Below are 11,561 nucleotides of genomic sequence, written 5' to 3' on the forward strand. Positions count from 1 at the left end.
ACCTCTAACCTCCATCTCTTGATTCTCCCGTCTCGCCGTCTCTGTCTTCGTCTCTATCTTTCTCACATGTTTCTCTTTCTCTGCCTGTCTCTTGCTGGCTCTTTATCTTTTCTATGGTTTAAAAATAAATAAAAAATGGCTACATTGTATAATAAATAAATATAATAATAAATAAATAAAGTACAAAATTCAATGAAAAAAGAAAAAGTAAAATACAACAACAATGATTAAATACAAAAATATGAATATAAAGTTAATAAGAAGTGACACACAAATGGAAACTAAAATAGAAAAGTAATTATTGAGCATGATGTTGAGAGAGATATTGTCAATGATATTGAAAAAGTTGGCAAAACGTGCATTACACATAGATTAATGAAAATAATATTGTGCATGAAATTGAAACGTAATATTGCACGATGTTGAAAAAATTACAATTGCAACTACGATAACTACTATGCTATAACTATATAACCTGATTTTTCAGCTGTCAATATATATATAAAATAATCACAGGGAAGAGAAAATGTATTGTATTGGCGGGAAAATAGACATCACTAGAAACCTCTAAAACAAGACAACACCAAAACAATCTAGATTGATAAATGGAGGAAGAATATATTTGTTTTTATTTTGGGGTAAGTGTCCCTTTGAGTGAGAGAGAATATGAATACTCAAATTCATTAAGATTAATATTTCAAGACTATCAATAAAGTATGCAATCCCTTTCTTTGTCACGACGGAGCACTAATGAAAGAACCCAAATGCACGACCCGAGGCAGAGAGTAAAGTTCACAAGAATTCCTTTATTGATAAAGGTAATATTGCAACAGGATAGAGTCTCTGGAGAAGGACCGCCGAAGGTTCTCCCGATGTAACTGGGGAGGGACTGAGGCCGGTCGGCAAGGCTCTGACCCGCTGTGGTGAGAGCAGCTGTCTCACTCAGGGGAGAGTAGAATCGCCAACGTAAACAGTCCAGGGTCATTCACAGGAAGGCAGTCAAACTCGGCATATCACAATTGTTTTAATGCAAAGACAGAGAAGAAGACGGAGCTGCTTTATTTTAAATTATACTTTATTTCATATAAAAACAAAACAATAAACAAATAAATTAGCTATTTCTAAAATAATTCTCTCGAGGAAATGTTTAAGAACACTGTGATTGTGTACAGTTTGTATCTGGGAGAAGAGCAGATAACTGGAATGTAAAGATGCAAATGTATCCGGACACTTGGTCTATGTTTGCATTTATATGTAAAGAGCTTCATTCCAAAATGAGACACCAGATGATTGACAGCATGGAAAGCAAACAAATGAGGAGAGAAGACACGTGAATCCTTCATTGGCTAAACGGTTGGTTGGTTACACTTGAAACCCTTCATGTTTCACAAAAAAAGACCAGAGGGTGACATAGCAACACAGCTGGCGATGCAGGTATCCGCTATTTTTAAACCAAACACATGTATTTCGAAACCAAAATCAATTAAGTTCAACGGAGTCAGTTTGGTGAACTTTGGTGAATTTTGACAAGCAAATTTCCATACAACTGTCAAACTGGTTGTTTTGTTTGCGTCTGCGGTCGAGGACACAGGGGAGTTCTGTGCAGCTGGTCGAATCTGAATTAAGATTTGTAATTTAAAAGATGGCGGCTGCGGGGATAAAGATAGGGGCGTTTGGGAGAGAAGAGGAGATATTAACATAATAAGAGCCTCTTCATTTGCACACAAGCCCAAGCTATCCCCACACCCCCGCAGAACTCCCTCTGGTCCGTAGTCACACCCATTAAGCCTGCAAAGCCTTCATTGTCCGGCCGGGCTGCGGACCTGAGGATCCCTCGCCAACAGATTGGGCTGGGTGAAGGGTTACAGCCAGACAAAGGAGGCTCCCTCCCCCTCTCCTCTATTTGAAATCAATCACACTGGCTTTCACATGCAGTGTGCCCCCCCCCCCCCCCTCCCTCCTCTGTCAACAGTGACAGTGGGCTTGGGCCAACTCCCCAACAGAGTCCCCAATGCTGAATCGTTAGTCCTCCTTTCAGGGTCGAGTCCCACCCTGGACACACTGTCTCAGACAATGTCGACCGAAAGAGTGGAGCTGTTGTTGGAGGAAGAACACGTAATGTTGTCTCAAACCAATATGTGGTTGTTTGGACATGTAAATGAGTCTCATGACCGCTGAGAACATTTCAAAACTCATTTTCATAACTTAAGAAATGCAGCCGAGCTCAAACATGAGTGGTTTTCGTCCAACAACAGCAATACGAACTGGAACTTCTTCTGGTATTTAACCACAAATGGTTTGATTGGGCTGGAGGTCGAAGCAGTAGACTGCAAAATGACAAATGGAGGGTTTTATTCCAAAACATGTTAGGTCATCTATAAAAGCCAAATCAATCAATTTTGGTCCACATACATTTGAGGTTTGAGTCGTCGGATTTTGTGTTTCTCGGTTGGTCAAAATACTGTTTGGTTTTTGAAAAATGTTTGCAAAAACTGCTGATGCAAACCAATTTTGAACAGCATCTACTGTTAGTTTATAATTTGTTGGGTGACTTAAATGTTGTGCTTTAATTTCGGTGATCATTGGGTTCAAATTGGGTTAAAAAAATATTTTGGAATGAAACCCAAACATGAATACAGTGTGACAGCTGCGACAGGTTTGGCACTTGATTAAATTCCTCTCTCTTTTCGCATCCAATAACCTTCATTTTTCGTGTTATTCAGAATAATTTATAAAGGCAATCGTCTTTCTGCTGTTGATATGTACATACAATATTTTAAAATTCTAATATATTCATAGGAAATCGTAAATTCAGGCACTTTGCTGCCACTACAGCCACTTCTTAGCACAGGAGATCCTGAGATTTAAGACAGTTTTTTTCTTTTAAATAAGCAACACAAAAGTAAAATAATCTTATATAGAGAGATTTATATTTAACTATCAGTTTCTTCTCTTTTTTTATCATAGCAAAATAAATCTTTTAGTTTTTGTTAAAAATGTCTTTACCACGGAGGTTTCTCGCCCTGGTTCTGGGTTGAGTGAGGAGATCATTGTCCTTCAAAGAAAGCATTTCGAGGCCTTTATGGGTACCAGGATCTTCTCCTGTTGTGTTTTGTGCCACAGTTTTCCAACGTTTAAAACTGTTCTTGGGCACAGTGCCAGAGCTGATAGTCCAAAGTACCGCATTTTTTAGTTTGTCCTCTTTTCTTTCATCCACGATCAAATGTTTTTCTTCAAACATTCACCATGTGATGAAGCCCACCGGCCTCAGTGCTCCACGTGCATACATGTGTTTATATGTGTGTGTATAAATGCCCAACTATATCTATGGGCTTCGTCTGGTGCCATAACGGAGGTCAAATTTTTTAACTTGAAGAAATGCTTCTGTGGACCTCCAATATGGACGCCAGTGGATGTTTTACATGTGTTGTGTTCGTGTCTGTAAACGCATGGGTGCCGTCCGTTGCGAGTCTATCAGAGCGCCGTCTTCATGTCTATCCTGGAGCACACGTCCTGGTAGCCCAGGAGGCAAGGGTCGGTGGACAAGGCATCGTGGGTAAAAACAGAGTCATTGTCGGAGGAGCAGGAGCTGGACGTGTCCTCGCACGACGGGGAGTACTGCTCGAAGGGCGTCGATAGGTCCAAGTACTGAGGGGAGAGAGGGAGTTCAGACATCAGAGAAATGTTGGCGCCTCAAGAAACGTTCAAATGTTTGTTTTACAAAAACGTAAACAGGAAACGGCCTCTCAAAGACTTTTGGACTGTGAGTGAATACGCTGTTCATTTAATTTGTAATTGTTTTAAGAGCACTGAATCCGTTACAGAGAAAAGTCAAAGGTAGAGGTTTCTGTGTTGTGATGCATGGAAGAAACGAGCAATCCTTCACATGAAATATTAACCAATCTGCAGGCGGCTCTGACATTTCAGCTCTTTGGACAACGCAGCCAAACATTAGATTGTTGTTGTTTGGAGTCTCTAAGCCCCGGATTCTGCTCGCTGTGCATTAACTCTCGTGAACCGAAGACATCTGGACTACAGATTGTGAGAAGTGCACACTATGTGCTATGTGCATGTGTATGTGCAGTTTCATGGATGTGTGTTTGAAACCCACCTCGTCAGAGATGGACAGCAGCACTTTGTCCAGCTCCTCCACAAGCTGTTTGAAGGTCGGCCGCTGGGTGGGAACGGCGTGCCAGCACTCACGCATCATCATGTAGCTGCAGAAAAGAAAGAAGGAAAAAAACACAGGAAAAATGATTTTGACCATCTAGAAAATCTATAATGAGATGAACGTTTCACATTGTCAGCTTTGCAACGTTTAAGTTTAGTTGATGGATGCAATGCTCATGTTATATAATCATGCTAAATACAGGGTTCATACACAATATTTTTCCATAACTTCAAAGTAAATTTTCATGACCATACATTCTCCGAAACGTCTTTGTTTGAATAAAAGAATAAGAATAAATGGTCCGAGTCTGATGTTACCCAGCAATGTAACGTGACAAAATTGATCTGCCAATTCAATACAGATTTTCTCAGTTGAATTTAATCGAGCCACATTACAGGTATCTGGGAAGCATATTTCATGACTTTTCCAAAACTTTCTGGGTTTATTTATTTTTCCAAAACTTATCCAGGCTGTACAAATCCTGTATATATATATATATATATATATATATATATATATATATATATATATATATATATATATATATATATATATATATGGAGGGGTGTTAAAATCATAATTTTATATATATATATATATATTTATATATATATATATATATATATATATGATGTGAACACCCCTCTCTCACTCATTGTGAGCTACAAACATACTAAAAGCATCATAAGTAAGACACTGGCTTACAGTTCATGTGTGCAGTTGGAGGGTTTGTCCATGCGGTGTCCTTCCTTCAGCAGCTTGAAGAGCTCCTCGACGGGGATGCCGGGGTACGGAGAGCCGCCCAGCGTGAAGATCTCCCACATCAGAACACCAAACGACCACCTGAGCAGAGACAAGAGGATCAGGGCACGTCTACTTTTTACTACAGTGGTGGACCCTGGTCGGTGCTGACCAATACGAACAGTCAATTAGGTTTGTTGGTCGTTCAGACTTAATAGAGTACAGTTACGTGAAGCTTTGACAAGAAAGGTAATGAAATAATAATTGCCTTTGTTGTGAAGTGCTTTGTGTTTCCATGCATGCATTTTGTATATACGAGAAGTTGGACTTACACGTCGCTCTGGTGTGTGTAAACTCTGTCAAACAAAGCCTCCGGTGCCATCCACTTCACTGGCAGTCGTCCCTGCAAAGCGAACATGGACAAGTTAGAGCCTCGCCTTCATTCATCACAACAACTCTCACTTTCTTCTTTCTGTTTCTAAAATGTTTTTAATTTTTTTCCCATTCACAATCATCCCTCTCCTCCCTCCTCGTCTACCCTCTTTTCTAATTAAGTCCCATTACGCCTGCTGCCAATCAGTGGAAAACATCCGACATCTGTCTTGAGGAGTTTAAAGCCGTGAAAAGAACCTGGCTGAGGAGCAGACATGTTTACAAGCAGCTTTGTTTTGTTTGTTTTTAACAAACAACCAGCTTCCCCTTTCACCTCTTAACAATCTAAATGTCTTAACGAGAAGATATTTAATTCATTGTATTGAATGATATCAACATGGTACTTATCAGGGGACATATTCCTGTTACTTTATAGGGTCAGAGGTCAAATAAAAGCACATCTTAGCTTCTACGCTATCTAAAATGAAAAGGAGACCAGTGATTTAGTGGCATTCTTACTCTCCCTACTGGAAAGCAGATTTCCTCACAAGAAAAAGTGATTTCTAAAATACCTGTCACTACAAACTGTCACTCACGTTTGTGGTTTTCTTGTAGTAGTCGATCTGGTGGACTCCTCTGGCCAGACCGAAGTCAGCGATCTTCATCACGTTGTCCTCCGTCACCAGCACGTTTCTTGCTGCCAGATCTCTGTGGATGCACTGCAGAGAGACGAGAGAGAGAATTTAAGACTGACACAAAACTCCAATATGACCTTCAGCTGGGTCTCCAAATTAGCATGAAGTTTAAATGGCCCTGAGTAAAATGCGCAGAGATTGAATGTTGCATTTTTTTAGTATCTCGCCACTTGATTTTCAAACCGCTTCTCCTTTGGCAAAGGTATACATTTACAGTCCTGGCCGAACAAGAGGGTCGAACAAAACTTTATTCTCAAGCTTTTACGTTCATGATATGGCTTTTTGAATGTGACGCGATACTTTTACGTTCATGAAATGCCCTTTTGAATGTGACGCGATACTTTCCCTTCTGTTCTATGTTAGGAGTATTCATGTAAAAACAGGGAGTTACGGGAGGTAGAAATGATTCACTGCAGATTTTCCCCAAAAAAGAAAAGACTCAGGAGCCTTAAGTCAACACACAGCGGCTCATTCTTAGTGAACGCAATAACATGTAAATGTCTTTATATAGAAACCCGGGAGTATGAAGAAAAAACAAACCCCTCGGGAGGGAGAAAAAGAAAGGCACTGTTTGCCCACATTGAATGGATATCATTAAGTTTATTTTGGTTTTCATTCGAAATAGACGTGGGATTTGTGGCGACGTGCGAAATGAACCAGGGTTGGTTTGCGGGTCTCCCCATAATAGAGGGTTAGTTTCAGGCTCCTGCATTCTTAGGAGCCCGTAGAGCCAGAAACCTGATGCCTGCACCCAGACGACAGCTCCGCTGCCTGTTTGCTAATAGATTTATGGCAGCGCTAAAAGGGACAAAGCCCTGCGATGGAGGAGACGGACAGATGGATGGGGAAGAGTAAACAGGACTGAAGTTGCGGCAGCTTTCTGCTCAGGAATGCCTGTCTGAGACACCGGCTGGCAGACAAAGAGACGTGTTGATAAGAAGCACACAGACGGAGTGCATGCTGGGAAAATTAAAGGAATAAAAACATGAGGGGGTTGGGGTGAGAAGAAAGAAAGAAAGAAAGGGGCAGACAGATGCAAAGAGACATCGATCTGAAGGCCAAGTGCCCCAATCCAAAAACACAGAATTACACAAGAATTTAATCCTAATCCCAATTCCAAATTTCTGGGATTACAAAGCATGTACTATCATGTTTTCCTTTTGTGGCTACATTTTCCGACCAGGGACGTGAATACATTTTACTAAATTGTGGTATAATTCATAAACATCTCTCTTACGTCCCTTAATATCACTTAAAACCATAAATCAATCATCTGATCTGGCTCACACCAAAAGTATTATAACTACGTATTAGAAATCTCAAAGTTACTGAGCATATCTGTTGGAGCTACGTAGGCATATGGATAGTGTCCATTAAAAATAGCAACAAAAAAACAATATGGTTTTAGTTCACAATATGTATAATACACTTTGTAGTATTGGGATTTTTTTCCCCATTATTGTTTAGTCCATGAATGAGGAAAAAACATCATAGATTACCGGGAACCTAAGATAATGTCTTTAAATATCTCTGGAACCAAATATTTTTTAATTTAATTTTACTTGACAAGTAATATATATTTCTGCACTCAAGTGCTTCTTAACTGCTGGTGAAAAAAGAAATGTATATGAAATGTATAATTATGCATAATTATATACAAGTGTTTGAAACTGGTTCCATCTTGCTTTCATGAAACAATTGAAGAAAAATATTTACAGCCACCACAGACTCAGGTAGGTTCTCCCATGCTGGTTCTTGTACAACAAGTTACTTCCACTCTAAAGTAAGCGTACCCTTTTGGAGGCCAGGTACTCCATCCCTCGGGCCACCTGGTAGGCGCAGGACAGCAGGTCTTTGAAGGTGAGCTGCTCTTCAGGCACCTTGGTCACATCAAAGGTGTAGTCCATGCCTGGGGGTCTCCGGGCCCGCAGGTACTCCCTGAGACTGCCTTTGGAGGCATACTCCACCAGTACATACAAGGGTCCTGAGGGAGGAACACAACCAGGATGACGGACTGGGTTTTCGCTATTGTTGTTTCAGCCTTGAGGCCCAGGACCACCATCGTTGAAACACTCACTAAATGAGTTGCTTGTTTAGATTTAAGATTATAAGGATCCTCAGTTGAAGCAGAAATAAGCTAGAACAGTTAAGTCAGACACTCACCATCCTGTGTGCAAACTCCAAGCAGGTTGATGATGTTCTTGTGTTTGTCCATAACCTTCATCAGCTCCATCTCCGAGATGAGGTCTGCCAGATCTTTGTCTGTGGCGTCATCTTTAGGGAAATATACATTTTGTTTAGAAAAGAGACTTACGCTGATCTGGAGAGGCATTTTTGTGTGTTGTATCATGTCTTTCCTACCTTTGAGCATCTTAACCGCCACAGTGGAGGCCGGGTCCGGAGAGTCCTTGTTGATGCCGTAGGCATCGGCTCTGACCACCTGACCGAAGCAGCCTTCTCCTAGAGGTTTGCCCAACGTTAGACTAGAGAGAAAGAGAGAAAGTTAGCAAAAATAAGCTGGAAAAAAAATCAACTGTATAAATTCATAATTTGGGGCTCTGGCTTCTTAAAGCAAAGACTGGGTGGGGCCAAAAGCTGCCTCCGGGCTTGTTTTCTTTTTAGATCCCACAAATGAGTCCCAGAAGCCAAACTAAACGTGGGGATGAAATACTCTCTTTGCAAGACCTTTTAAGCAAACACATCTCTTTAATAACAATTTCAAACGTTGACAGCAGAGTGTCATTTCTTTGCAGATGATAGCGGAGGTTACTTAACTTGCAGATAACTTACTTATCTCTCGGGAACTCCCAGTCCGGGTCGTAGGGCAATTCAAACTCCATGACTCCAGCCAGCATGGGAGAGCAGCTGGACGAGAGGCGAGCCACCCTCATTAGCGATGCACTGGACTTCCCTGATGAGTTGGACTCCACCGAGTACTGAAGGAAGAGGTACAACAAATTTAGTTAACAGGAACATACATACAGGAAGCTCTCAAGTGTGGCCGCTTTTAAAACATCTATAAACATGCTTCCTGCACACTCTAGCATGCCCTGGGGCTTTAGTCTTTTTTTTAAAGAGAAGACAGACTTGGAAGTTCTCATGATGCATCGCGCCCTCTACCTGTCTGCGAAGAGGAAACTTGGAGAGTTTCTGGACTGGCAGGGCGTCAAACGGCTCCCGTCTGGGGTTGACCTGCATTCGACACAACACCACGATGACGATGGCCATAATCAGAGCCAGGAAACCACAGGCGTAGATGATGATGTCAGTGTACTTTGTCTCCATAGTCTCCATAGCGTCTGCTGCTTCCTCCTCTATAAAAAGAAGGGGACAATTGAAAATTGAAAATGTTTTACTTGTTTAAAGTTCTGTGCCAAGATATCTACTACTACTATTTAAGTTTGGCAGCTTGGTGCAGTATTTGTCATCAATGCAAGTTAAAATCATTCTAGCAAAGAAGTAAATCCTTATCAACTTTGTTTCATCTCGCCTTCAGTTCGTTCTTTACCTGAGAGGACGGTGAGCCAGGCGGACTGGTGTGCAAATCCGATTGAATTTCCAGCCAGACAGGTGTACTCTCCTGCATCCTCTATGGTAACTTTAGACAAATAGAGCACTTCCACTTCTGACATGTTCAGACTGCCGGTCTGCACAACACAATTGCAGAAAAAGTGACTTCAACAGTTAGTATCCAACAATCATTGTGATACAACTTCTTTCAAAAGTTCCACGAGAGGCTTTTACTACTGTTTCGCAAGCTAATGTTACTGTTTTGGGTGCTTGTCAGGAAACCATAACCATATTAAAGCAAATTGTAGGAGATGAAGGTAAAAGATAAAGCAGGTTCCAGTCGATATCAGAACAAAGATCACAACTTGAACATACTTTAGCTAAAGTTTGACCAACCTTGAGGACCCGAACGTAGGGCGTCCCATCAGAACCATAGCGGCTGCCGTTCCTTTCAATGTGTTTGAGCCACTGAATGTGAGGCTGGGCGTCGCTGTAGACCTTACAGTGGAACTGGACGTCGCTGCCCACCACTGCTGTGATGTTGGCTGGTAGACCGGCCTGCAGGATGGGCCTGTGTGGGGAACGCTCTGTGTTGGGAAGAAATTAAAGGAGAGATGAGCAAAGTGGGAGCGGAAATGAAAGAGAAACCAGTCAAAGCTTAAAGGATATCTGTCTACTCGGGGCAACGGTTCAAAGATCATTTGGGGACATGGAGAAGGAGATTTAACTGATCTGCCAAGCTTGGCCTCTCACCGGGAGGCCATGCAGGCAGGACAAATACAGGAAACTACAAATACAAGAAATCCAGATATTTAGCCGTTTTACAGCTGGCAAACAGGCCTGCTTTGTAAACAAAGGTCTGCAAATGCCAAGCAGTTGTCACTGTCACATATAATGTGTTTCCATGCTGGCATACCAGAGCAGGAAATGCCATTTTGGGATGGAAATTGGTTCCACTAGCGTGACTCTTTTTCAGCTGGTTGCCGGGCTCTCTTTGATCTGTGCTTACTCTCGCTCTCGGATCTCGTTAGTTGTCTCGTTAGTCCTCTCCCCCCGTTGACGGGGACAGAAACTGACCCCGTGGTGGACGGACAGCGAACAAATGAACAAACAAACCGCAGCCATCCACGATCTCCTGTCACAGGTCAGGTAGAAAACTGGTGTGGACGCCTGATGGTCCACATCCTGCCCAGGCCCTTTCACCTTCTGCTCACCCCACCTGCTCATCCCCTCCCTCAGACTGGAGGCTTTTATTTGGAGCTATTTCTTTTTCCACAAGTGCTGACTAACGGCCGTTGCTGTCGCTGCCATACATACTGTCAGCCAGATCCCAAAGAATTTAAACTCAGATTTAAAGAATAATCCTTTATTTCTGCCAAATTCTTTTAAATGTTCACATACACGCTGGCTAATCAGTTTCTTACCCAGGACATCGAGAACGTAGCTGTGAGCGATGGAGCCATATTTGTTCTCCACCAAGCAGGTGTAGTTTCCTCTGTCTGAAGGCACAACGCTCTCCATCACCAAGCTCCAGTGCTGGTGTCTCAGCTAGACAAAGAAACACGCACCAAAAATACATCAGCATGGATAAACACTCACTGAGTGTTATAAAACTCACTGTTCGAATGAGACCATCTGTCATTCAGCTTTATTTCGATTTCAGGAGCTGGAGCTCTCGCTCACCTTGATGCCCCCGATGCGGTGCTCTCCTCTGAATTCACGTCCATTTTTTAGCCAGCGGATGCTCGGCATGGGGCTGCCCATGGCCGGGCAACGAAACTTCACTGTGTTGCCCGCGGGAACAGCGTACAGCTTCTTCTCCATACGCTGAGTGTGGGTCCAGTAAGGACCTGTATGGACAGAGACCAGCAAATGAAATGTGAGTCAGAGAGGGTTCTGATGGAACCTGGAGGAGGAGTCGTACTAGTTCCCCAGGGAACAACAACAACAACGTACCTCTGGAGAAGTAAACCTGGTCGTTTTCGATCTCAGCCGATGAATCCTCCAAGCCGTTGTCCTCGTCATCGTCTCCTGACCCAAACGAGTCTGGTAACAAATACAGGAAACAACAC

General features: G+C 42.3%; 1 protein-coding gene across 1 annotated transcript in view; it reads right to left on the bottom strand.

Moving 5' to 3' along the window:
* Positions 1-1,983: 1,983 nt before the first annotated feature.
* Positions 1,984-11,561, bottom strand: part of fgfr4 (fibroblast growth factor receptor 4) — a gene marked incomplete at its 5' end in the record, with an annotated part of 14,702 nt that continues 5,124 nt past the window's right edge. The window contains 15 exons of the mRNA XM_079234481.1: positions 1,984-3,648; positions 4,112-4,217; positions 4,877-5,014; positions 5,245-5,315; positions 5,881-6,003; positions 7,773-7,963; positions 8,143-8,253; positions 8,341-8,462; positions 8,770-8,915; positions 9,100-9,293; positions 9,488-9,626; positions 9,886-10,076; positions 10,914-11,037; positions 11,173-11,339; positions 11,446-11,535. Coding sequence (XP_079090607.1) covers positions 3,475-3,648; positions 4,112-4,217; positions 4,877-5,014; positions 5,245-5,315; positions 5,881-6,003; positions 7,773-7,963; positions 8,143-8,253; positions 8,341-8,462; positions 8,770-8,915; positions 9,100-9,293; positions 9,488-9,626; positions 9,886-10,076; positions 10,914-11,037; positions 11,173-11,339; positions 11,446-11,535 — 2,087 coding nt within the window. The 3' untranslated portion in view covers positions 1,984-3,474. The remainder of the gene's footprint in view (positions 3,649-4,111; positions 4,218-4,876; positions 5,015-5,244; positions 5,316-5,880; positions 6,004-7,772; positions 7,964-8,142; positions 8,254-8,340; positions 8,463-8,769; positions 8,916-9,099; positions 9,294-9,487; positions 9,627-9,885; positions 10,077-10,913; positions 11,038-11,172; positions 11,340-11,445; positions 11,536-11,561) is intronic.

The sequence above is a fragment of the Taurulus bubalis genome, assembly GCF_910589615.1.
Source record: "Taurulus bubalis genome assembly, chromosome: 2".
NCBI lineage: Eukaryota > Metazoa > Chordata > Actinopteri > Perciformes > Cottidae > Taurulus > Taurulus bubalis.